Source organism: Pteropus alecto, unplaced genomic scaffold, assembly GCF_000325575.1.
Source record: "Pteropus alecto unplaced genomic scaffold, ASM32557v1 scaffold157, whole genome shotgun sequence".
In the NCBI taxonomy this organism is placed as follows: Eukaryota; Metazoa; Chordata; class Mammalia; order Chiroptera; family Pteropodidae; genus Pteropus; species Pteropus alecto.
The window spans coordinates 1,988,886-2,014,540 of record NW_006440626.1 but is presented as its reverse complement, the minus strand read 5'-3'; the positions used below and the strand labels follow the sequence as shown (position 1 = coordinate 2,014,540).

The 25,655-nt window shown below is 58.2% G+C and overlaps 1 protein-coding gene across 1 annotated transcript in view; it reads right to left on the bottom strand.

The window, feature by feature from the left end:
• SCUBE1 (signal peptide, CUB domain and EGF like domain containing 1) overlaps window positions 1-25,655 on the bottom strand; it is a 113,762-nt gene that overhangs the window by 46,515 nt on the left and 41,592 nt on the right. The window contains exons 4-5 of the mRNA XM_006917415.3: window positions 8,526-8,651; window positions 4,300-4,416 (exon numbers count right to left, since the gene is read on the bottom strand). Coding sequence (XP_006917477.1) covers window positions 4,300-4,416; window positions 8,526-8,651 — 243 coding nt within the window. The remainder of the gene's footprint in view (window positions 1-4,299; window positions 4,417-8,525; window positions 8,652-25,655) is intronic.

Sequence of the window (25,655 nt, the reverse complement as noted above, 5' to 3'; positions counted from 1 at the left end):
CTGCCTGTGTGACCGGAGGTGAACCTCTGGCCTCACAGGCCCTTAGTGTTGTCTTTCAATAAACAGGGCTATGCCTGTTCTCCCACTGTGGATTTTAGGGTTCACAGAGCACCACCAGCCAGCCTGTGATCTCTTTTGCTCCTCAAAGCCCCACTGGGGAGGGCAGCCTCCAGCCTACTCCTCAGCACGTGGCCACATCCCTCCCGTGGCCCCACTTGGACCTCGCTCCTCCCTAGATGCCTGGGCTCCTTTGAGAAGACCACAAAACCAGGTGACCTCTCCAGGACCTTCAGGATCTGACCTCCATGGTCCCGTGACCCTGACAATTAAGACAGCCCACATTGCCATGAGCTCTGGACTAAACTCAGCTATTCAAGGTAGTGTGCGATCTTGAGCAAGCCAGGGAACCCCAGTGAGCCTCAGTTTTCTTGACTGAGACATGGGACATGTACCACCTGGCCTCACAGCTCCCAAGGCTGGCGTGATGTATCAGAGTGTCACAAAGAAGGTTGTGACAATCTCAGGTGATCCGACAGCTCTGCTCCACAGGCCTAGGCAGCTGGTGCCACCCCAGGCAGCAGCCTGGGCGCTGTGGGAGCAGGACTGAGAAACAGGAATGAATGAACGAGGAGGCAGACCTGCTTCTCTGCTGTGCAGACTGAGCTCGGTGGAAGAGTCACTTTCTCCCTCTCCTTCCATCTCCCTCACACGGCCAAGGACCCGCCACACCAGCAGGCCTCTGAGCCACCCCGAGTGGCACTGGGCATTTCTGGGTGGGCCTCCCTGGAGTCTGGATCTAGCCCAGGGGCAGTGCTCAGAGTGCAGCTGACATTGTGTGCACCCCCCAGGCACGCAGGTGCCCAAGGGGGACCATGGGAAAGTGGGCCAAGGCTTTGGCTGGGGTCACTCATGCAGTCAGGGAGCCTTGGGGCCAGGAGGGGCTGAGTACTGCTTTTACCCAGGCCTGCCAGATGACCTTGACTGGACCCCCTCCCAGGTAGACTTCCCAGTTATAACGCCAGCAGGGTGGACCAGAGAACCCTAAGATCCCTCAGCCCGAATAGAGATGTGGCTTTTTTTCCTGGACGTGGCTTCTCTCCTGAGTGGGGAGATGGATAGGGCTGCGCTGCCTGAATCCTTGATCTACACTAACGCCCTCCCCTGTGTCTGTGTCTCGCTGTTGCTTTGCTGATGCTGGGATGCTAACTGCAGGTAGAAAGGCTTTACAGAGCACGTCTCCTTACGTGCAGAGGCCACTAGACACTGGCTCTGGGTTCGTGGCTACAAACACACAAACAAAGAAATACATGTGTTTGATGAAGGGTAAAAACTTTAAAAAGGAAAAAGTGAGTTCCCATCTGGAGCGGAGCCCCCCACATTCACACGTGGCACCCGTGACCGCACTCGCGTGGGCACACCACACAGACGGACAGCCCACATACACGCGCACACGCCACACGCCCGCACACACACTCACAGCTCCACTCGCCCGCACACAGACGCCCGGCACGCCGCACAGGACCCGCACACACACGCGCGCGGACGAAGGGGCAAGGACAACAAAGGGAGTGGAAGAGAAGCGTTACCCATGAGGAGCCGCCGTTTCCCCCGCTTGTCCACATCAGCTACTGACGTGGCACTGAACTGAGAGCGCTCAATTGCAGCCTCATCCTTCTCTAAAACACAAGTAAGGGACAAACATGGAGCCACTGGTTAATGAGAGCCCACTTCCCGCGGCCCAAGACAGTCAGCCTTTCGGCGTGGCGCACACAAAGCCAACACAGCATGCGAGCCGGCGCAGCGTCCTCGCCAAGGGGCTAAACCCAGGCACCTCCAAGGTGGCATGTTCAGGGCAGAGCGAAGAGGCAGCCGGGCCGGGATGGGGTGAAGAAAAGGGGATGGCCACAAAAGGACACAGAGGGGACACAGGGCCCATCCGCACATAAACGGAGGAGGCAGTTGAGGTCAGCAGACAGGACGCATCTGCAGAGGGCCACAGAAGCAGACAGCGCCACGCAGAGCTCACGAAGACACAGGCCATTACAGACGCCCCTGGCTCGGGCTGGAGAGGCGGGCATAGGACAGGGCACAGGACAAGGGGACAGGGCCGTGAGGTCCGGTGATGGAGCAGACGCCCTGTCTCAAGAGCGTGAAAGTGTGTCAAACACTCATGCAAAATTAAGAACAAAAATACGGAGGAACAAACACACACAATAATGGATCCCATCGAACAGACAGAAAAACCAGGGGATCGATTTGGGCAGCGCTGGTTGCCTGCTTGTCTATAGAGGACTAGAGCGACACATTCAAGTGCTCGACGAGGGGTTGCAAAGAGGGGTCAGTCGTTTTAGGAGAGAGACGGAGGGCGGAGCGCATTCTGGCCGCTGGGCAGGAAGCTCCGCCCAGATGCTTCTCATGGAGGAGCACGAGGGGTTAGCGGGATTGAGGTTTTTTTTTTTTTTGTTCAGAGGGTGATGTGCGGAGACATCACTCCCACGAGGGGAGCTGGGGAGCAGGGAGCAGGCAGATGGAAGGTTCTCCTGGCCGGCAGGGAGCAAGGGCCCAGGAGCTGCGTCTGGGAAGGGATTTCTAAGGGGAGGAGGGACAGAGGCGGTGAGTAGGCGGTGAGGAAAATTACGTGAGAAAATAGATCCAAGCGGGGCCGTCACATGCAGCAGACACTAAAAGATAAAAAAAAATAATAAGAAGAAGAAAGGATGAGTCAGGTGGACGAAGACGAGATGTGTTAGACGAGGCTGGCTGTGTGTCTGGCCGGCAGCTGTTTGCGCTGGTCCAGTGGCCGGCAGAGGCGGCCCCAATGCAGACGCAAACACTGAGGGCGACTCCAGCGGACGAGACAGGAAGGGGGCCGGTGGGCCTGGGAGCCCTCCGGCAGGACAGCAGAGACAGGCAGAGGGGCGGGAGAGGAGGTTCTAGATGGGATCAGGCTGCAATAGAGACACTGGTCTAAAACCGGGTTTTGCTTCAAATTATTATTATTTTTTTTTGGTTGTTTGGTTTGGTTTTTGACTCTGAAAATAATTAATGAACGTCAGTTATCAGACAAGACAGGCAATCAGGGACCATCACCAGAAAAGCAGGAGGAATGAGATAAAATGAAACCAAAAATGGCTGTTGGAGAGGAGAGACCACACAGAGGAAGGGAGAACCACGCAGGCAGCAGCACCTGGGACGACAGCCAGGGACGAGGATGGGACCGCTGGTGCCCCGCCCCGGGCCCAGCCCCTCTGCCTAGCTCCGCAGGTGCCAGGGAGCAGGTCACAGGGGACGGAATGCAACAGTACACTCTGGACTTCAGGGCTTTGCTCGCTTGCCATCCCCTTTTCTGTTACTTGAAAGTCCCTCAAGAAACGTCTTCCAAGTGGATAATAAGAAATGGGGCCTTGAAAAAATCACCGCGATAGCTGACTTGTGGGTTTCTAAAGTGTGCCAATATCGAGGAGAAAGAAAGAGGAGGATGTGCAAAGTTGGACGGACACCAACCTTGAAATTCCTTTTTCTCAGTTAAAAAAATTGCTGTTATCTTTGGGTGGGAAAAGAACCTGCCAGTGATCACGGCAAGAGATAATCAGAGATGTGCGAGTTTCCCCTTGGAAATAAGGACCAGGAGGAAGCGGGTGTCTGAGACTCAACAGAGACTCCATGTGACAGGGGAGGTGACGGGAGGGGGCATCGCTGAGAAGGAGGGACTCTGGGTGAGAGAGGAAGTCCGGCGAGAGCCCCCGTTAGTTTGGGAAGGGAAAGCGGTTAAAACACCCAGACCCCTGGGGTCCACCGAACATCTCCCTTGGTGACCTGGACCATGGAGACTCAGAGCAGTTTTCTGAGAAAACCTCTCGGTTCTCCAGACCGCTGCGCACAGCTCACGTCACTGCTGAGGCCATTATGAGGCTAAATGTGTCTGCTGTGTGTCTCCACGTTGGGGAGGAAACACCTGCGCTTCAGGAACAGAAGCTGCCCACCTCAGGAGCACACACCTTCCTCCTCCCCACAGACCACCTGCCTGGGACCGCCCCCACATCGAGGAGAGGACCCGCAGAAAACCTGCAGTGACACGAAGCAGAGGCGCTCGGTCCCGGGCGGCAGAAGGAACCGAGTAAGTTCCTACCAAAAGCTGCCCATTGATGCTGGGGAGACTTTTTCTTATTTCCATTAAGCCTCCTTCTTGGGAACTGGGACACGGGGGCGGGGCGGGGTGCTGGCTGGCTCCGGGGCCGCATGGCCCTGGGGGGCAGGGTGGTACGCAGGTGCTGGTGCTAGGCAAAGCTGCCTACTTACCGATGCACGTCCGACCGTCTGAGTGGAGGGCGTACTTCTGGTGGCAGCCACACATGGGGCCCGTGTCCGTGTCCTCGCAGCTGTGCTGGCAGCCTCCGTTTCCATAGTTACAGGTTACTAGTTAGGCCCAAAGTGCACATACGTGTGTGTAAACAGAACGACAAGAATGATTAGTTTCTTGGTGTTGGTGGTTTCTTTTAAAGGATGGGGGAGGATCTTGAGGGCAAATGACAGTCAGAGAATAGGCATGCCTTCCCTGGACCTCAGCCCCTTGAGGGTCTTGGACGGAACTGCTCGCTCCCTAGAGGTTGCTGGGGTGGGGCAGAGAATAGACTTTGGGTCACCTGGGCTTCGGACGGAACTGGCACACAGCTGACCGTGTCGGCTGAAGAAAGGGATAATAAGCTGGACAACATCGTCCTTCCTGGACTGCGAAAGACACTTTAAAACAGCCATCCCGATGGGGCAGTGTCTGTCAATGCCAGGCATACGCTACGAGGCACATACACTTGTCTCCCTAACTCTCGCAGAGCTGTCTGTCCTCTGCCTACGTCTTGGGGCATGTGGGAGGATGTCCCACAGAGGTCTATTCTCTCCAAGTCCAAGCGGCCATCTCAAACCCTGGCCCCTCATAAGCCCAAAGCGACATCCAGCCAGACAAAACACAGGCAAATCAGTGTCGCCTCAGGTAGTTTTGAAAGTGACCTTTTATTTAAACATGCACGCAGTTTGCAGTCCTAGCACCTGGAGGAGTTGGTGCCCTGCAGCCCAGGAACTTAAAACATGCCACAGCATCCGCGACCCGGGTCTGCTGAAGGGGGGCCGAACAAAAAGGAGCCAATCTGAAGCAGGGAAAATGATAAATTCCAGTTTATTTAAAAGAAAACACGCTGTTATCACTTTCCAGGGTGAGGGATCCCACTAGAGGAGACCCAGCATCTCTATGGGATGGGTTCACTGGGCCAGCGAGACCCCAGGGGTCTGTGACCTGGTACACCAAGGCCTCGCGGACGTCTTCTTGGATACCTTAACCACTTATCCAGAATTCTATCTACACTCTTAGTTTACATGGCAAAATGCTAACGATGATCAAATATGCAAAAGTTAATCTCCGACCGACCGTGGTCAGAGGTGTCAAAAGTTCTGAATTGGTGGAGTCTGAATTAATGATGCTCTATCAAGATGACCCATGAGCAGGACTGGTCCCGGCGGGGAGTTATTTGGTGGCAGCTTCCTGGCGAAGGCTTCTGAGCGCTTTGGAGTTCTGTGGCCGCCCTCTTGGGGTCACGTCCCTTCACCGAGAGGGCGGCTCGGAGCCTCCCTGGCATCCGTCCTGAGTGCAGGTGTCTGGGTGAGGACGTCGGGAGAATGTCTCCTGCTCAGCATCCCAGACGCTGTCCTCCGTGACCGGAGGCTCTAGCAGGCTGCCTCTTCCACAGGCAGCTAATGCTCATCCGAAGGAGGGACCGAATTGCCAGGGTGACGTTTCAGGGACCTGCAGAATCGCTTCAGGAAACTCGACGGGGGCTTCGAGCACGAAGTCCTCTGGTCCCTTCTGCACAGGACCGTCTCTTCTCTTTGCGGTCCTGGGAGCCTGACAGCCTAGAGTAGCAGTGTCATCTCTGAAGCAGTGCAACTCTCTGTCCATGAACAGCTGCTAAGCATAAATCCCAGGTGAGGGAGAGACCCAGGCAGAGCCCGTCTTGGGTGGGACATCACGTGACTTCCCAGAGAAAAGCCGCATTGGAGTGGGCGGGGGAGCCTGAGAGGAGGCAGCTAGGGCACTGCGGCCAGTTCCTTCCAAGCTCTGGGCTCGGGTGATGGCTGTGCCCTACAAGTGACTCTAAGGAAGACAAAGGCCTATGTGAGGTGACTCGAGGGTGGGCCACGCTCAGCGTCCCTCACTCCCTGCACACGGTGTCTGCATGTCACAGACCCACGGGCCAAGCTTGTACACAGAGATCTGGGAAGACCAAGAGAAAAATGGGGAAAACCTCTGGCCTTGGGGTGGGTCCTGGGCTCTGGATGGAAGAGCTGGGTGCGGTGCCCCCGTGGTCCGCCTGGTCCCTAGAGGCTGGCCAGGCCAGGCCTCAGCCCCCAACCCAATTCCAGATGTAGAATTTATGGACCTCAAGTGACCTGAAAGGCTAGAGGGACAGTCTCAGAGCTGACTTTACACTACTCTGCCACGTTAACCACACAGAGGGAACCAAAGCTGACGGGGTGGACAGCCATCTACGTGGTTCCTTCACAGGAGGGCTGCAGGGCAGTCACCGCTCTGGGCCCCAGGATTGTGGCCAGAATCTCCACACACCTTGGCAATAGCCGGCCACCGAGCGGGGAGGGAGGGCTGCTGCCTCTCTCCCGAGCAAACGTCCTGGGCGCGGGCTTGGCTCCCCTCTGTGGCACTGGGGTAGGGGAAGTCTTCACCGCTCGCGGGGCCTTGCCTTGTCCCCGACCGCTCAGCCCCGGGCGGCCCCTCGGAGATGGTCTCTGAGTGAACTGTCCCCTCACAGCGCTCGTCCAGATGGAATTACCGCGTGCGGCATCGAGTCCGCCGGCCCCGCCACTTCTCGTGCAGCTCCCGCCGCACCCAGCACCCAGCTCCGGCCTTGGCCAGAGCGGGCGGCAGCCCGTCTGTCCTGCGGACTGAGGGGATGCGCTCCCCTTCCGGCTGGGCCTGTGGACCAGCCTGCCCACCCACATGTGCCCGTCCTTGGCCTCTGTCCTGAGGGAAGGCGGATGACCCGACGCGGGGACCGGGAGAACTGGAGTTGTTCACTCTCTGTGCTGAGGTTTGCCAGGCGGCAGGATCCTCTGCAGCTAAAGGAATCCATCTAAGGAGAGGACGGCAGGGCCGTGCTGGAGTCCCGGGGCTGCAGCTGGCATTTCCGAGTGGTCCTGACCTTGGTGACAGCACACGTGATTATCTCTGTGACCCCACAGGAGAGGAGTGCGGGCCCACGCTCAGGCCACACTGGGCACGAGGAAGCGTCTTTGCTTCGGGGAACGGATGAGCTCCCTGGAGAAGGGCCTGTGTCTGATGCGTGCGGGTGTCCAAGACCTTGGTGACTGTCTGAGGAGGCCACAAGTTGGGAAAGGTGTGGCAGGCGCACAAGGGAGAGCAATGGCTGCTGAGCAAATCACGGTGACTAAGGGAGGTGGACCGAACTAGGGCCGTGTCTTCTGCACAGGACGCAGGGTGGAAAGCAAGCCATTTGCTTCGTGAGAGCTGCTCAGCCTCAGCCTCCCCTGCAGTAGCCAGGCTGGGGCCGCTTTCCGCACTGGGAGCTGGCTCCGGGCTCCCCCATACCATCTCCTGCATCAGGAAGTAGGCCTGGTACAGGGCGCTTGTCTCTGGCCGGAGATGGGCCTGCTCGCGCCGGCCTCCCTCGGCTCTTCGCAGCCACAGGGCAGCAGCACATCAGCCTGGGTCTCCACTGCCCAGCGAGCAGGGGTCTCATCCTGCCATGCCCCGTGCAGCTGGTGGAGGCCGCGCGGGGGCGGGGGCTCCTGACGACCAGCTGAGGGTGTTTGGCCACGGTCCTACTTCATTTGCTGGCTCCCACTCCTACTGGGGAGCTAGATGTCCACACTCAGAGGATGCATTACACACGAACCCTGCGGGCTGACCGCTGTGCTGGCCCTGAAATGCCCCCCTCTGGCCAGAGGCCTCATCACCCCAGATCTCCCAGGGCGGCACCATTACGGCCTTGCAGGTGGGGAGTGCGAGTTCTGAGCTTAGGTCCCGGAAATGGGGTCAACACAGCCTGGGCCGGGACCCTCCGCACCAAGCTCCTTTCCTTCTCTGTGCCATCCTGTTACGAGGGCTGCCCCGGCCTGCCCGAAACCGAGCTTTAGACCCCCGTGCCGTAGCCCCTCCATGCCCACTGGAGAGCCTGGCCCATGAGGTTGGCGTTGGGGAAAAAGAAGGGGGTACAAGAAGCACGGCAGGGTCCTCAAATAGGCCCCTGCATCAGACCTAGCCCGGCTCCAGGGCTGCGTCAGTGGCGCTGTGCCAGGTGGGGAAACTCCGAGCCCGGGGTTCATGGCCCTGGCCATCGTGCCGCCCCCACCCCCGCCTCTCACGGGGCCTTCCCTTCCTCGCCACCCTAAGGGGCTGAGAACCCTCCCTGGGCCACATCCAAGCAGACCGGAAGACCCCCCACAAAGCAACGGCAGGAGACACGTGGGGATGTCTGACCCATCTGCCTCCATCTACCTACGTGTGCAGTCCTTCTGGTTTTGGGCAAGGTCAAAGCCGGGCCTGCAGTCGCAGGCCACCCCACCTTTGGGCGTCTCCCGGCAGATGTGGGCACAGCCATGGTCTTTGTTCATGCAGTTCATACCCTCTGAGGAGAGACAGAGAAGGGTTGGGGACCGGGGAGAGAAGGGGGGAGAGAAAATTTCAGGCTGAAAAGAGACAGCCAATGAAACATCACAATCAAAGGGAGTGTTGGGCTGCTGTTAGCACATGCACATTGAGGTTTTTTTTTTTCACGCACACACGTGCACACACGCGCGCACACGTGCGCGCACGCGCGCACACACACACACACACACGGCATGCACCTAGCCATCCAGAAGGAGATCCCTGAGGGAGAAACCTGAGTGCCCAGGTCTAGAGCCAGGCCTCGCCCTGAGAGCCACCCAGTAAATGGCAGTGGGGGACCCATGGAAGAGATGCTTCTGCCCTAGGCCAGGTTACGGGGCAGGGTCTCTGGAACTGCTCTCCGGTCAGGGCCTTAGAACACGTCCCCAGTGAAGTGGGTGTGGGTGGCGTTGAAATGACAGTGGTGTGCAGCAGTTTGGGTTTACACAGAGAGGCCATGTGCTCCCGTGAGGCAGGCTCGGCCCAGGAGGAAGCGCCGATGGGTGAGGGGGCTGGGTGCCCTGGCCAGCCTCCAGTGCCACGCCCGCAGGTACCGCCAGTCCCGCTCAGCCACCCCTCACTGCGTTTGCACAAGTCAGATCCACTGGACCTCAGAGGCTCGTCCTCACCAGCCCATGGCCATGTCCTGAACTACATGCCACCTTCCCAGCGGCCAGAGGAGGTCTCTGCGTGTACCTGGTCAGTGTTCCCCAGGACCCAGGAACCCTCACCTCCAAGGGCAAAGCCCTGCATGCCCTGCAGCTAGCCTCCAGCTCTACCTACACAGCCCTGCACTGGCACCCGCAGCCCTCACAGAGCTCATTCAGGTCAGGGGCACACACGTCGCTGTGTCCTATTCTCAGCCCAAGAGTCCTGCTGGTTGGCAAATGACACTTTTTTAAAGCAAAACTGTACGTAAACCTCAGGGACCTTTATCTCTGAGGCCTCATCTCACCGGGGCAATCAGCGACTGGCCTCCCCGTGGCGTGGGAGGCTTCGGAAGGGGGAGAACGCCATAGGTGCCAGGGCTGGGCTGCCCCAGTGCCTGCCACAGTGCCCCACCCTCTAGTTGCAGCAGGCTCTGTGTCTGGATTCTTGCTCATGGTGGCTGGCCCTTCCAGCAAGTTCTCCAGCCACGCTTGGAAGCCCTGACCCTCAGAAGGCCTGCCGATTCAGTCCCTTCTCCTCCTAGGCTCCCAGAGTCCCCACTGTGGCCCCAAACCCAAGTGGTGACATCCTGTGCATGTCCTGGGGCCCCTCGTCCCCTATAAAGGTGAGCACCCTGTCCAGAGATGGGGGAACCATGATTACGCCGCCTGCCCCAAAGGCCGACAGTGTGCAAAGGTATCATGAAGACCTGAACCAGGACACTGGACCACAAAGGCCTCTCCCCCTCCCGCCCCGGGGGCCTTGCTGAGTGGAGCTGGGCTGCCCACGGGTTTCGGGGGCAGTGACCCCAGACTGTTTGCCTTAAGTCTTCAGAGGCCTGGCCTCCACACCCCGCCCAGTCAGGGCTCACTGGCAACGACACAGAAACACATTCTGAGGGCACGGGTGTGATGGGAAGAGCAAGGGTCCCCTCTCCTCAGTCACCCACAGTTCCTGGGACAGCCCCCCCACCTCCCACCTCAGACTTGATCTCCCCTCCCTGATTGCCTAGAGCGGCTCAGACCCACTTCAGTTGACCCCAGTTGATGTTTATCTTCCTGGTGATTTGTGAGGAGTTTCCAGAATTTATGAGGTCAGGGGTCAAGTGAGAGGCTGTAGGTTACAAGTCCATCAAGAGGCTAAAGGCAGATGAAAGGAAGAGCTGCTGTCCACCCACACACCACCCTAAGACCTGACTTCCAAGTCCCATTGTGAGGAGCTAGCCTTGGAAAAGAGAGAAGGTGGCCTCTCCCAGGTGGCTCACTGGTCTCCTAGGTGAGGTGAGGACTAGCTCAATTTCGACCCTGTCCACTTGAAGCACTTAACGTGGGGCAACTGAGAATTGACATATATTTAAAAACACGAAAAACAAAACAAAGAATAAAAAAAGCAACGAAGAAAAAAGAACAACACAATAAAAACACAAACGCCCTGGCAGCTATGATAAAGATTTAAAAAACCTGAAGTTCAATAAAACAAAAAAATTGAAATGAACGAAGCCTGCACTTGGCTCAGCACGCTGACCTCTGGTTTCATCTGATTTTAAGGCTCTCATTCCTTTACCTTGATTTTCTTACTCGAATCAAATCGTTGGACTGACGCAGAGTATGACCAACTTATTGACACCTGAATGAGCAAAGCCCTTCAATGCCAGGCTCCTCACAGGAAGCTGCAAGTTCACACGGAACTCACTAAATTCCAAAGCAGCTGGTCTGCGTGACTTGCAGAGCTGTGTGCTGAGGCTTGGGTGGGGGCTGTGGTGTACATGCTCCAGGAAAGCCCCCAGGGAGATGTCCCTGAAGGTGAAGCTGGTTCTCACGAGCTGGTCCGAGCCAGCCTGGCACATGGCTTTCTTACAAAAGGAAGTCTTGTGAAGTCAAGCAGATGTGGGTATGAGTGTGGCCTCTTTACTAGTTGCGTATCTTGGAGAAAACTGCTTCACTTTTGGAACCTCGTCTGTAAAACGGGAATGATCATCTGCCTCACGAACGGGCAAGTGCCAGATGCGGCGGGCGCTCAGTGACTATGGGGGCACTGACTTTCGGCGGCCGGCACCTTCTCCTGCCAATCTGGAGACAGTGCAGCTCCTCAGGGGGCCTTGCCTAGGCCAGGCAGCCCCGCCTCAGAGGAGGCAGGTACTGGAGGGACGCTCTTGGGCCACTGAGTCGTATTTAGTCCCTCATCAGGTCTTCTGACTGGCGAGGGTTTGGTCAGTGGGCGGTGTCCACTGAGCAGCCTCCATGACCATCATCGGTGGCTACCGTCAATGGTGGGCTGAGTCTAGGGCACTCCTCACTCGCTGCACACATGGTTTTTGTGGCTCCTTGGTGCCCACACTGTACAAGGAGGTGGAGTCTTAGCTTCCTCCCAGCTTCATCTCCCACCGCCTCCTACACGTAGTCCGTGGCCTGTAATCCCACGCCGCCGGCTGACCAGCCCCAAGTGCCCTGCCCACCCCTTTGATCCTCCTGTTTCTCATAAACAAAATCCTGGGCCTGTCTCAAACGCCACCAACTCCGCAGAGCTTCCTGATGCTCGGGTCATACTCCTCATGTCTCCCCACACCAACCCCCCGTGTTAACCGACCAGGCTGTCCCACGCCTGGCACAGGAAGCCGATGCCACTCGAGCAGGCCTGTGCTCTCTTCCTAAGCTGGGACGGCCCGAGAGTCCCTGTTTAAGCTCAAGCTCACATGTGATGGAGAAAGGGAGACGGAAACTCCGCTCCCAGCCGAAGAATTGCGACTACGAGAAGCCCTGCTCGTCGCTACCAGCCACGGATCTGGGGAGCTGGGAGCTGAGGTGGCCTGGAACTCTGGACATGAGACAGAATTAAGCTTTAAAAATCACTCAGCCTTCTCCCCCACCATGGCCTGGCCACCAAGTGATCTTTCTTTTTGAGAACCTAGACTCTAATAATGAGCCAAGGTGATGTTGTTTTGCTGGCAAAGGATAATTTAGGGGAGTAATCTAGCATTCTGGTTCAGAGTTGATGTGGCACTAAACGATGAAACCCCAGAGCTGGGAAGGTGGACCCCAGTCCCCACCTGTGATCGGCTGGTCTCTAAGGTTTAGTCCTCTCAGCAACCGCGGAGGGGATGGCGAGGTCACCATCTTCCACTAAGGATTGGCACTGAGGCCATGTGTCCCGTCTTCTGCACTCAAGCTTTCTCACACACGGGCCTCGAAGCCCCAAGAGCCCCTTCTTTTTCTCCAGGCAAGGGGCTGGGTCACCACAGAAGTGGGCTTCCTGACATTCCTGACAATGACAGAGGAGCCCGAAGAGCTTATGTTCGTGTGAATGTGTTCCAGCTGCTGGTATTTGCCGTATTAGAAATTAAATGGGGGAGTTTATATTTATTAATTTATTTTAAAATAGAAATTAAAAACTTATTACATGTTAACGTTAATAGATTTCTAATTAAAAACTGTATTTTCCCACTGCATTCCGTGCTGAGCTATAGAAATTACTCAGCTTTATCCCACACCATGGACTTGCCGTCAGGAGATCTTCCTTTATGAGAATCCAGGCTTACTAACAATGAGCCAGGAAGTTTGAGCCAGGAAGCTCCTTGGCCCCCAGGCCCGTCAAGGGCCTTCTGGACACCCGTGCTCCGCTCGCTGTGGCCTGATGTGGTGGCTGTGTTGCTCCTCTCTGCTCTCTGTGCGACTCCCATCAGCTCCCAAGGGCAGGCTGAGCTCTGAGCCTTCTCGGTGGCCTCACTGCTCAGTACAGGTCCTGCCCTGGGGGGGAGACCCTGTCTTCATAGTGAAGGGACGGGAAATGGAATGACCTCGCCTTTCCTCCACAGGGTCTGGCACAGAGGTCTGGCTCTCACACCCAAGTGGCCACTGTCCTGGGAAACAGTCTGGGAACAGCAGCCACCACAGCCAGGCTCACGTGAGGCTGGAGTTTAAAAATGACCCTAGCAGCCAAAGATGGCCACGACAGCCCAGCCTGCGGGGCGGGGAGACATGCTCTCCTCTGTGCTGGCGATTCAGTGCCTCGCCGGCTGCAGACACAGGAGCTGCACCGCCCTCCCCACCGGGGGCTGCGCTGGCTCATGCAGGCCGGGAGACTAGCTTCACGGCAGGCAGAACCATGGCCAGGGCCAGATGGGTCCCTGCGTCCATCTTCATTGGGAGGAAATGAGGCCCCGAGAGAGGGAATGCCTGTCCCAGGTCAGACAGTAGGACTGGAACCCAGGCTGCTGGGCTCCCTGACATGGCTTTCCTGCCCTGGGGTCAGTGCTACACTGTGGGCCCCAGCTGGCTGACTGGCAGCAAGTATTTCCTGGGGCGAACAGAACTGGGAACCTAACACAGAGTAGTATAATAAACGGTAACTGTTACTATTAACTGTCCTCGAATTGAAAAGCCTATTAAAATTCATGGCCAATTCAGGTGCCACCTCCTCTGTGAAGCTCTCTGTGTAGCTCCTCCACAAAGCACATAAGCCCTGGCGCCTCTCTGACCTTCCAGCAGCTTCACCGAGCGCGAGGGCAGAGCCTCAGCTCCCTGCACAACCACTGGGCTCACACGAAGCCTCATCTGACTGCACGTATCACGCCTCTGGCCTTCCTGAACTCTGGCTGCCTCGTGAGCAAGGGCTCCTGTGAATCCATGGATCTGAAGGGCCCTGGCCCAAACTCCACGTTCCTGTGGCCCCCTGCTCTGCACCCATCTGCTCTTGGGAGCCGTACAACGAGAAAGCCACACTCTTGGGCCAGGTGCAGCCTCTCCCTCAGCCTAGCAACCTGTCCTGATACGGGGGAGTGACCTCAGTGCCGCGTTCAGCAGAAAGCCCTGTGTACCACCCCGTCTCGAGGGGAAGTGAGGTATAATTTCAGAGTCGTTCCCAGAAATCCTGGTCATCAGCGGCCCAGTGCCAGTCAGGCCAGGCTGCCCGCCGGGTCGACTCTAATTAGATCCAGCCTCTCCGAATCCAATTACATCCTGCAAACTCCGACCAAGTGTCTCCTTGGTGCCCAGGATGGGGCGGGGAGCAATGAGGAGACAGACGCTTTGTTGCAAAATTGCCAGGTCCCAGTTCAGACTCTGCCACTTGCCACATGACCTGGGACAATTGCGTCATCTCTCAGCTTTAGTTTCCACCTGTGTAAAAGTGGCTAGTCACAGGACCTGCCTCCAGGTGCTCACTCAATGTGCACTCCCCTTCCCTGGGCGAGCAAGGCGGGCTAAGGGTGCAGGTGAGGACTGGAGGGTCTCCGACCTGGGCAGGGGGAGACACGGGGAGTTGTAAATCGGGCAGTGACGCACTAATGTGTTAGGTCTCCGGACGCCACGCGGAGGGCGACCTGCAGTGGCAAGGCTGTGGGCAAGAAGCAAGTGGGATTCTGCAGCTACCACCTTGAAAGGGATGAAGGCGCCTGGAGCGGGGGCAGCAGCAGTAGGGGCAGAGGAAGGCTGGATCTGGGATGCACTGAAGAGCCTCTTTCTCTGAGCTTTCCAGATGTGATGTGGGGACTTGGGCTCCGACGACACTTTCATTTGCGTTAACCCTCATCATAAGCCTGAAAAGTGGGTACTGCCATGCCCATTTCCCAAACAGGCACATGGAGGCTGGGTCGGGGTGGGAGAAAGCCGTGCCAGGGTCACAGCATGTGAGAGGCAAGTGCCCCCTCCTGATGAGCCCCTCCCAGAGCTCTGCCTTCTCTGGGCCCTGCGACAGGCCTGGGCAGCCCTTCCCTACCAGGGCCTACTTTTCCCAAAGACCTTCTATCACTTTCGGACGCTGCACTGGATTGTGCACAGTTACATGGGGGCAGAATCTACCCGCCCCCTCCCCACCCCCCCAGCGTGTACGCTGCATCTTCTGCAAAGCAAAGTTCGCAGGTGCATCTAAGGCAGGGCGGCGGGCGGGGAGCCCAGTCTGCACCGAGGAGCGGTCTTTCTCTTTGCCTGGCCCAGAATAACAAAGCCGGAATGTGTGCACGCAAGGGTCGTTGCTATGGCGACTTCATCAACAACATCACTTTGCGCATCCATGTCCCTTAAACACCTGAGAAAGGAAGGCACATGGGAACAGCAGAGCAGGGAGAAAAGAGCAACGACCTTGCCCTGCTCTCCTCCCCACGACTCGGGAGGGAGGGATTTCCCTCCCCTTCCACCTCATCCATAGAAAATCATGCAGCCCAGAAAGAGGCCGGAGCCTTGGGGGCGGGCAGGGAGAGGCCAGCTCAGCAGGCTGTCCCGGCTGCGCAGGGCAAAGCAAACACAGGCTCCGTGGGCTTCGAAGGGGAGCTGGAGAAAACAGCAGAAAGGGCCTGCCCTGGGGCCACGGCCAGGAGAGACAGGGCTGGGACGGACCGTGGGAGAGACGTGGGCTTCGAAGGGGAGCTGGAGAAAACAGTAGAAAGGGCCTGCCCTGGGGCCACGGCCAGGAGGGACAGGGCTGGGACGGACCGTGGGAGAGACGGTGACGGCAACACCTTGGCCCAGAGCGGCCTGTGTGTCGTGCTGTTCCCCGTGCTTTAGAGATGTTATCTCACTGATCCTGCCACCAGCAGGGCTGTTGTGTCGTGGTGTTACTCCCTCAACAGGTGAGGAGACTGAGCCACAGGGGGGTTCAAACAGGCGAGGTGAGGTGAGGGGGCTGGATCTAGGGGGCAGGCATGAGCAAGACAGAATGGGGGCAGCTCTGGGCTGCAAAACAGGGTTCAGGCTGATGACAACCACCGCTGCCATTACTGAGCAGCTACTGTACAGTAGCACTTTACGGGAATAATCTCCTTTAAGCCCCTGACCTCTTTTTCAAAGTAGATGCGACTGTCCCCACTTTGCAAGTGAAGAGAATGGGACAAGGAAAGGCTTGGCAACCTGTCCAAGAGACAAGGAGTGGGACCGGTGATGTGACCCTATGGCTCACGTCAGGACCTGTGCTCCCAGCAGACGTCCAGGAGGCAATAGGGCATTCGTGTCAGGGGAGGGGCGCGGAAGACCGGGCTGCCCCCAGACCCCCAGACCTTCCCTACGGGGGCCAGAGTGCAGGAGTGACCCAGCCCCTGCCCTCCCTGGCTCTGTCACATTTCCACATCTTGTCTCTCCAAGCCCATCTCAAGTGCCAGCTTCTTCAAGATGCCCGAATTCTCACCCCGCCCCCTCTAATCAGGCAGAGACATCTCCATGCTCCTCAGACCCCCTGCCTGGGCTCGCTGAGGGCCGGGAGCACCCCTGTTTATTCCTAGTCCCCAGCCCCAGCCCCAGCCCCGGCACAGAGGACAGAGGCCGTTACAATAGCACCCTGCCAGAAAAGCAGCTTCATTCTCATTTCACAGAGCAGTTCAGACAGGTTAAGCCGTTTGCCTATGGTCACTTGAGTAGGACACGGTAGAGCCGAAACCTGAACCCTGCTCTGTCTGACCTGAAGACCTGCCCTTCTCCAAATGCAGAAGGAAATGTCTAGAGTAAAAACCTGTCTTCCCACTGCTAAAAACCCTTCAATGCCCCCTGCCTACTGTCCACAGGGTTAGGCTGAAAGTTCCCAGGATGGCACCCGGAGTGCTCCTGACCCCCTCACTCCTGCTGTGGCCCGAAGCAGCAGGGACACCCTGCTGTCGGCCTGCACAGCCCACCCTAGCTTCTCACATCGGAACCTTCTGGAATGTGCAGTTCCTTCTGCCTGGGACACACTTCCTCCCTTCCTTGAATGGCAGCTTCTGACAAGTTATTTGAGATTGTGTTTAGGTGTCCCCTCTTCTAGGAAGCCCTCCTTGCTTGCATTCTTCCTCCAAGTCCCTAGGCTGGATTAGGGGCCCAGCCTGACCTCCACGGCTCCTGCACCCATCTCTGATAGACCCACACAAATTGCAACTGCTGGGTCTCCCCCACCACACTAGGGGCACCTTGAGGAGCCAGGGCCTAAGCCTGAGTCACCGCTTTGACCCCCATGTCCCGCACAGTGCCTAGCCCCAAGTGAAGGCCTGAGAAATGTTTGCTGAACCCATCTGCACTGGTGGGGGGCCTAGGCTCGGCCACTCTGGGCTTTGGCCTCTGCATCAGAATGGGGCCAACACCCAGGCAACAAGGCGCATTTGTCTGCAGGCCCAGGCCTGGCTGCTGCCTGTGGTGCAGTGCCAGCCCTGAGCCTATGCCGCCAGCCCGCCGGTCAGGACCTGCCCCGATCCCCTAACCATGCTCTGACAGCACCCGCGCCTGGATGTGCCCTGGTAGCCTCTCATCAGGAGGTCTGGGTTTTAGCAGTAACAGGGCTCTACCTCCTACTCTTCACCCCTGAAATTACATCCTCCTGGGGAATCACGGTCCAGGCTGGACCCCCAGCCGACCATGAGCCCACTCGCCCCAGGCTGCACCCCTAGGTGTAGCCCCACCTGGAAAGTGGAAGTGATTAGGACTGTGGGCCTTCACTTACCCAGAGCTCCTCAGTGCCAGGCTCTATGCCGGGCTCTCTGCAAACATCCCTAATTGACTCTGAGTGCCAGGTGCCATCAGCAGGCCCACCTGACAGGTGACAATGCTGAGGTTCACAGAGAGGTCTCCCGACTTGTGTGGTGGAGCGGGAACCTAAGTCCCCGCCCCGCCCCCACAGCCACTCCAACGGCAGGTCCAAAGGGTTCTAGCCTGTTGGCTACATGCCCACCTTCCACCCACCAGCCTGGTGCCCACCTGGCCACCTCAGCGGCCCTGGGACGACTGGCCCTCCTGCACGTGCATCCTGCCTTCTACCAGCATTCGCTGCCCAGCTGGTCCAGCCGCAGAAATCCCACCCTCACCTGATTAGACTCCCAACACCTTCCACGTTCATTCGGTCACTTGCCTACTTGCTGATTCTATCCCCGAATATTTAGGCAGCATCTCCTTTAACCAGGCCTTTCCACAGGACCAGCCCCCTTTCACGCTGCTCTGCTCTCGCAGAGGACAGACCACAGTCGAGCCTGTAGTAGCCGTGCGGCAAACACCTATAGGGTGGCTGGTCCTACAGGTGGCTGGTCCACGAGTGCACTAGTTATGGGCAAGGGGCGTGGCTCCGAAACAAAGGTGTCCTGCTTTGAGTTTACAGGAGAGCCAATAACAATGACAGGTTTTTCAGAAAGCTGGAACTGGAAGGACCTCGGAGCGCATTCAGACGAAGGCTCTCCTTTTCAGTGGAGGAGGCTGAAGCCCACGGGACAGAGACTGGCCTGGGTCATGCAGCCGTCAGCACCAGCGTCCACATAGAAGCCCCTGGCCCTGCACGCCCCGACTCCCAGGTTCACGTTCTTTCTGCCAAATCAGGAGGTGGCTCAGGCACTGCTGGTTCGGGGGCTGTCGACGGCCTTTAAGCTTACCCATTCACTCACCCGCTCCTTCCACAAACCTTTGCTAAGCACCACCTGTGTGCAGGCCCTGTGCCGAGGCCGCAAGCAGAGCCTGCCAGGATGCCCACCCCACGTGGGTGCATTTTCAGCTGAGACCAAGTCCACTGCCAAGTCCGCTCATTGGGTAGACAGGCACTGTGTACGTGGAGATGGAGAGCTGGGACCATGGCTGGCTCCAGGCACCCCAGATGAGAGCGGAGGAGGTGGGCTGGGCCTGCCTTCTCAGAAAGCAGAATGGGACACCAGCCTCTGGTTCCTCCAGTCCTGGCGCCTGACCAGTCCTGGCCCTGGGAGCCCCTGGAAAGCTACCCCCGTGAGAGGGAAGGGAGCCCATCCGACAGCTGTGAGGACCACACCAGTCTGCGGTGTGTGGACAAAATGCCACAGGGTCAGGCATCAATGAGGGGCGGCCCAGCTCCAGCGGCCCTGCTTCTGGCCCTTCCCGGCCGTGTGGCCTTGGAACTTGCTCTGTGTCCTCCTCTGGAGCAGAGGAGGACCATTAAAGGGTAGTAAAGAGGTGATGGCTCCAGCTCAGGGTCCCCGACAGCCACCTCAAGACACAGATGGTGCCCAGTAAAGGCCAACCTGTCCTCTTGTCCTGTCCCGTCCCACCCCCACTGGCTGACTCTGCAGCGCCTGTCTGCCCGTCAGGTAGAGCCTACCCTGGATCCCAGGCCCCTCTGTCCCCTCCCTGGGGCTCACCATCCCTCCTCTTCCCGCTCCCTGAAGTTCCCTAGCTGATCACTAGGCGTCACCATGAGAACATCCACGCCTCTCTGAGGCTCAGGTGGCTGGGACCACAGAGGCCTGTGAGACTTTCTGGCCCCCTGAGTTTTCACTCCTCTCAGGCTTGGGGGGCTGGAGATGTCCTTCCCCCATCCAAGACTGCTGGATCTAGCAAATAAAAACATAGGATGCCTGGTTAAATCTGGATTTCAGATAAACAACAGGTACTTCCTGAGTATAAACATGTCCCACATGTCCTATACTTAAAGAGTATTCGTTATCTGAAATCCGAATTTAAACGGGTGTCCTGTATTTTATCTGGCAACGCTAGCCCTCCCTCCTCGGGGACTCTAAAGGAAGCCATGTGAGAACAGTCAGCTCATATAGGTCCCAGGCCTTGGTCTGCGGTGACCAGGGACAAGTCTGTTTCTCCTTCCTGACAGGTGACCAGTGAAAGGGCCCCAGACAGGGGAGACAGGCAGGTCCCTGTGCCACAGAGAGCTCCAGGCTGCATGGCAACCCCTGTTCCCACCCCTGCACCCACTTGCTCATCCGGTACCCTTGGTTTTAGCAGGCAGGCAGACCGGGGCTCTGGACTATGCTATTTACTATGAACAAGTCTCTTGCTTCTCAGCCTCTTCTCCTCACCTGAAAAGTGAGGGTAACAGCAGCTACGCAGGACGAAGCTGTCTTTGGGATTCGATTACTCATGTCAACGTCCGGGCATAATGCTTGGCACATAGTGATGCCCAGTGACAGCTGACGGTTTTATTGATCTCAGGCCCAGGCACGTCACTAGGGGACATGGTATGTACGTATTATCTCACTTTAATCCCCACAAATAATTCTACAATGAATGTTAACGTCTGTCCTCTTACACAGATAAGAAACTGAGGCCCCAGGACTTGGGGCCAGGAAGGCAGCCAGGGCTAGGACCAGCCACCTCTTGGCTTGGTGTTCGCCCTCTGCTGCACTGTCCACTCTGGGACTGCCGTGTGGGGGAATCCCGGTCCCTGCAGGGCTCCCTGGCTGGGCTGGCTGGAGGCTGGGCCAGGAGAAGGGCATGAGGCCGGCTCGCCGACAGCCAAAGGAGTTGTTTATGGGGTGGGAGGCTCGTAAAAAATAATGGGCTGGATTTATTGTCCCCACCTCAAGGGCCGTTCCGGACTGCACAGGGCCAGGACGGCCTTCTCCAGCAGCACCATAAATCTTCCCGGTAAATGCGAGAGCTGTTTATTCTCCCGCCCGCCTGGTCTGCAGCAGGCGGGGTAGCCAGCTGGACCTGCACACCGCGAGTCCACCCGCACGCTAGTTGGCCAGTCCGCCCCAAGGGGCAGCCGAGGGGAAGCGCCATGGCCACACTGGTCCCCTCATTTAAAACAGAACGTTGCCAGCCACACACAGCCACGGGGACCCCAGCATCCACAGCTGATGACAGAAAGCCCTGGAACAGGGCAGGGGAGGTCCCTGGTCCTGGAGGAGCCATGCTGGGGCCCCAGGTCAAAGCGTGGTCCTGATTCACTGTGCGTTCATGTCCTGGGAGCCAGTGGGACTCTACCAGCCAGGTACACTGATAGGATCCTAAGCCCACGTGTGGCTGCGGTGGCTTGGGAAGGACTGTAGGTCTCTCCCCACAGGCTCGTTCACTCGAGTCTGAAGGTGGGCTGGAGCAGAACTGGCTTTGTCATTAGAAACCCAGCTCCCGTGCTGAGTACTGCCTCGCAGTGTGGTCCGGCTCGGCTGCCCTCCTGTAATGAGGAGGACGGCTCACTGGAAGCACTTTCCTGGGTAGTCACGAAGGTAAAAGCCACAGGAGCTGCAGAGGGGCGGGGTGGGCATAGCAGGGGCCCCTGGTGACTGAGATGGGGGAGGGAGGAAGGGCGGTGTCCCGTCTGCCTGCAGGCCAAGGGCAAGGGGGAACAGGAGCAGCAGGGCGGAAGACGAAGTCCAGCGGAGGGTCAAGGACCTTCCTGTCAGCCTGGAGGAGCATGAGTGGGGTGGGCCCAGGACGAGGGCAGGGACAGGGGAGAGAGGGCAGCTGCCCTTAGAGGCCGCTCCTGTGGTGAGAACCACTGGCTCTGTCTGCCCTGACCTAATCCCAGGAGTCTGTACCCGAAAACTCCCCAGGGACCTTTGCCAGGGAGCACCTCCAGCCAGCTCTGAGATGGTGAGGACTTTGAGAAGTGGGCGCAGGTCCCAAGGGCAAGGGTGCGCACCTCTTCCAAGGCTTCCTGCTGTAGCTGGCTAGGGCCAGTGTGATGGTCGGGCCTGCTCCACGCCCACGGAGTCTGGGAGCCAGCCGAAAGGGGGCCACTGTCCCGCATGCACGCAACCTTCCTTGCTGAGTGAGCACTGCCTCCTAGGCTCCTGCGGCCCCACGGCCCCTCTGCCGGGGACCTCCACGCACTGTCCTGTCCGCGCCCATCTCCGTGTGTGCCTCCCCTGCAGTCTGTGGGTTCTGGGAGGCTGTGCCCTGGCACAAAGGTGGGGCATCTGAGCGCCGCCCACCGAGAAGAATGGGCAGCCCGGCTCCCTTTCCCAGCACGTGGTCACTGAAGAGCAGTACAGGTAGCCGGATGCTGAACAAGCCCCCAGAAACTCCACCCCAGCCTCTCAAGCCCCTGACCCTCGATGAAGCCCCAGCTTGTCCTGAGCTTGTCCCCACACCAGTCAACTCCTGGCAATTTATGCCAGCCTCAGGCTGGGGTCAGGCCCCGGTCAGCTGACCAGGCAAAGAGGACAGGGACCTGCACTTTGCACAAGCCGTCCCTGGACACTTGTGAGTCAGGACCCTGAGCAAGTGTGCCAAGCAGGACCTGCCTGCACTATCGGTCTCAGGAAAAGCAGAGACTGGCTAGTCCTGCCCTGAGCCTCTGGGCTTCCCTCTGGTTCCTTACTCTATTAAGAACAAGGCCTCACGTTGTCCCGAGCCAACCACCACCGAAATATCCCGCATCTACGTGATGGGGTAGCAGGACTCTCCGAAGCGTGCACCGCGACAGAAGGGGTCCGCAGAAGGGGTCCGCAGAAGGGGTCCGCAGAAGGGGTCCGCAGAAGGTCCTGCTGCCCCGCCTCTCACCTTCCCTCTCAGCCATTCCCGTCACCTCAGCTTCCCTTCTCTCCATCCGCACTGTTCCCATGTGAGTTCAGCGGCTGCCAGTGCCACCTCCCAGCGAGGAGTGATCTTCCTCAAACCCCCACCCCCAAGACTGAGGGTGCCCTGTAACTTTCACAGAGAAATCCAAATTCCTGCCGAGCGCAGTTTCCTGACCCGCTCACTCCCACCAGCCCCGGGGCTCGTTTCAGGCTCCAGGACTCGTTCTCTCCAATAGGCAAGGAAGGCCGCTGGGACACTGACTCCCGGGAGACCAGAACAAGGCTGAAATCTCGGCTGTCAGAGAACCCCCGGCAGAGGCGAGAGGCCAGCCTGGCTTGGATTCAGGGCCCAGGCAGAGAGGAGCAGCTGGACAACCCACAGGCTGAAGGCAGAAGGGCCCCGGGGCGGACAGGCCGTGGGCCCGGGGTCTAGGCAGGGCTGGAAACAAAACTGAAAGCAGCCACATAAGAAAGGTATCAGACACAGGAGTAGGGTTCAAACCCGAGTCCCCCTTTCCCTCTAGCGGGGCCTCATGCTGTACGGAGATGACCTGATGCCAGGGCAGACACTGGCACCCCACCTGCCAGGCTTTATCCCCCTGGGGCAGCCATGGAATCACCCCTCAGTCAGACGACACGGGAGGATGGGGGTGTCTGAGGGTCCTCCCTGCTCCAAACATCATCCCAGAACTCAGGCCTGGGACAGATGAGGGGGGCCCTGCATTTGCGTCACCGCACACCTGTCTGTGGCTTCTGCCTCTCTGGCTTCATGGCCCTACTCCAAGCTGGTTTTCAAGGTCAGTTGCCTCCAATCCATTACTTTCAACCACGGTCTGGTTCCAGAGGGACCGGCCAGCCTCTCGCTCTTTCCTTCCCACCACAGGCCGCACTGCCACCCAACGCCCCCAAAGCCCCAGGCCATGCCGGACTCCACGCCCACTGCCTGCCTTCCCACCCTCTCTATCAGTCGGCCACCTCAGAGGCCACCTGCTCTCAGAGGCTTCTTGGATGCCCCACCTCCTTTAGGTTCCCAGCCCCCAGGTGGAACTAAGTCCTCTCTAACTTGGACAGGCTGCTGGCCAAGCCGCTCAGAGCCCACAGTGACCGCCCAGCACTCTATACCATGCCATGCCAGGCCACGCCAGAGTGCGTATATATGATACAAGTTTAAGAAAAAAGAGCAGGCATGTGAAACAGAGAAAGCTTGAAGGTGCTAGCTCCTCGGTGGCTGGCCCACCCACTCTGGGATGGAGAGGATCCTCAGGTGTAGGACCATGATGGGGACAGTGGAGGCTGGTTCTGACCCGGACGGGCTGGCCCAGGCTATGGGGCAGAGGAGGGGCTGTCAGGGCTTGCTGTGTCAGAGGCTGAGCGGGAGGTGGGTGTGGGCTGTGACGGGGCCAGAAGCAGTGCCTGGAAGCAATGAGCAGAGGGAGATGAGCCACACATCCCAACAGCTCTGTGTGCCTTCCCACCCACCACTGGGACAGAGGAATAGCTTGTGACCCCAAATCAGGCCCGAGTTCTAAAGAAGCTGCCTACGAGAGTCTCTACCCTAGAGCAGCCACTGCTCTTAACCGGGAGGGATTACTGGTCCCATTTTACAGACAAGGAGACCTAGAGAGGTTGGAGCGACTGCAGAGGTTACATGGCCAGTGAAGATGGAGAACGGCCGAGAACCTAACGCTCCCAACCCCAGCCTGGCCAGACCCACATGCCGTGGGCCAGGGTTTGTGCTGGCGCCTGGGAAGGGGGGCCACTCAGAGGGCTGAGTCCCATGGACTTATTTCTCAGCCAGGAGCCTGGACTGACCCTGGCTGACCTCACTTATGCATCCGGCCACCTCTAATCAGAACCAGGCTGTGTGCTTTTCCTCTTGCTCGGTGGAGGCTCCAAAGAGCAGAGAGGCATCAGGAAAAGTCAGGTGACGTGAGGAATTTGATTTGCCAAATGGCTCTGGACTCACTGTCCCTCCCAGGAGCCATGGGGGTCAGAGGCCACTTAGGTGCGAAACAAACTGGGTCTCAGCATCCTGGACCTGCCTCGATTTTGAGCGCTAACAATCATTACTGTAGCTGACACACAATCACAATGTGGGGAACCGTCACGACTGACAGAGGGAGGGAGGCTGCTTGCCCAGCGACCCAGGCCCCATCTCCACTCACAGGCATTCATGAGCGGTTGGCCCACATCCTGTGCACTTGGCCTGTCCTCTTCCGACCTTCCGTGCGGCCTTTGGGAACCCTGGAAAAGCTGCCACTTGTCCCTCTGGAAGTATCTAAGAAGCCTGCTGTTTTTCAGATTGATTCATTGCCCAAACTTAAAAGTTAGGAGAGTCACACAAAACTCAGGAGAGAAGGGTCTTCTTTAACCAATGTGCTAGTTAATGCAGATGACAGCCGAGGCCCTCAAATCTGTGTTCTAGTTAAATCTCACAAAGATCCAGACCTGGTTCCCCGGGGCCTTTGGGGTGAGGGGGTAAGCGAGGTGCATGGCTCAAGGCCCCACTGCACGATGAATTGGAGGCGCGCGCGGCCCCTGGGGCACCCGAGTCCCTAGAAGTCTCCCCCTCCCCCTCCGGCATCGTCTTTCCACCTCTGCTTGACCAGCTTCCCGGGGCTGTGCTCTGCAGGAAATCCCGCCCCCGCCTTGGTCCGGCAGCCTCATGGGTCTGCCCCGCCAAGCTCCCCTTATCCTGGGGCCTCTCCCCTTGGTTTCGTGTGTGCTGCCACCTCGCCCGCTGTTCTGCTGTCCCATGAGTCTGGTCCATTCCCATCTCGGGGCCTTTGCACACACCCTGCCTGGCACACTCCCCCAGCCCCGCCCATGGCTGCTCTCGATCATCATTTATTTCAGGCTGGTGTGCGGCTTTCTTGAAGAGGCTTCTGGCGCCTGCCTGTGGGTCTGTTCCTCCACCCCACTGCTTTCCTTGCCAACCTCATCGCATCATAGCTAGTCACTTGGGCTGGAATTCTGAATCTGCCATTTCCCTACCCTGTGACCTGGGGGCAGGTCCCCAACTCCTAGGCCTAGCCCCGTAGTATGACCCCACAGTAGCCACTGTTGCTGCTCCCCACATCATCACGTCCCCCCCGACCCTACTTCTCTGGCTGACATGTAAGCCTTACAGGCCAAGCCAGGACCTGCTATAAACAGGACGAGGCCGCTGTCATATGG